A 957-nucleotide genomic window follows, 5' to 3' on the forward strand; every position below is an offset into this window, starting at 1 on the left:
CCAGGGCTGGCTTATGGCTAAGGGTGGATGGCAGTCACAGGACAATGTTGGGGATGCTGTCTGTCCATCTCTCTCCCTCTCTTTAACATGGAAGAGATAAATAAATAAACTTAAAAAAAATCCTATCTCCAAATATAGTCACCGTGAGTTATGGCTTCACATACAGATTTGGGGGAACATAATCAGTCCTTCACACCAATCAAAAGTAGGCCGGCAACAGCTGCCCGGGAAGGTGAGTGTTTTACCCCTTACGTCAGTGCCCTGGGTGTCCTACCAACCTTTCCTCTAACCTCGTCCTTTTTCCTTTCCAACTAGAGGACAAAAACACTGTTGAGGATGTCATTGCACACTTCCTGGACACAGTGACGAGAGAGGACCTGCAGCTCCTGCTGACTGAAGATGGAGCCTGGGAGACCTTCGTGGCTGAGACCGGCTTGTCCAGGTAGCCTCTGTGGAATTTAAATCATGTTTTGTTTTGAATTGCCAGAGAGCACATAAAGTAGTCAGAGAGCGAGGGAGAGAAAGAGAAAACACTCACCATGGGGACACAGTCATGCCGCAATTCTTTCCCTCCATTTCTCCATCCTGTCAGGATGTTGGGCACACACACACCCACACCCACACACACACCCACACCCACATACCTGGTATGTTTTTCAAGTCAACGGGGCTGGGATTTGAATTAGACAATCAGCCATGTGGGATCTAGCTTTTCTCTGTTTTTGTTTTCATCATAGTGGGTGTGTGCTTGCCAAAAAGAGATGGTGAGAGAGAAAGTGAGACATCACCCTCCAGAGGGGATGTCCACACCGTAATCCCCTCTCCCTCATTCTCCTCCTGGGATCTTGGGCATAAACACACACACACACCACACACACACACCTGGCTTGGTTTTCAAGCCTCCAGGTCCAGAACTGGAACCACAGTCAGTCATAAGAGAGCCCTACCTTAACATTT

At 48.3% G+C, this 957-nt stretch overlaps 1 protein-coding gene across 1 annotated transcript in view; it reads left to right on the plus strand.

Annotated features, from left to right (window-relative positions):
* Positions 1-99: 99 nt before the first annotated feature.
* Positions 100-957, plus strand: part of LOC102469168 (myosin-9) — an 18,225-nt gene continuing 17,367 nt past the window's right edge. Inside the window, exons 1-2 of the mRNA XM_014584941.2 lie at positions 100-232; positions 316-442. Of these exons, the coding sequence (XP_014440427.2) occupies positions 151-232; positions 316-442 (209 nt within the window). The 5' untranslated portion in view covers positions 100-150. The remainder of the gene's footprint in view (positions 233-315; positions 443-957) is intronic.

Source organism: Tupaia chinensis, unplaced genomic scaffold (genome assembly GCF_000334495.1).
Source record: "Tupaia chinensis unplaced genomic scaffold, TupChi_1.0 Scaffold148234_1, whole genome shotgun sequence".
NCBI lineage: Eukaryota > Metazoa > Chordata > Mammalia > Scandentia > Tupaiidae > Tupaia > Tupaia belangeri.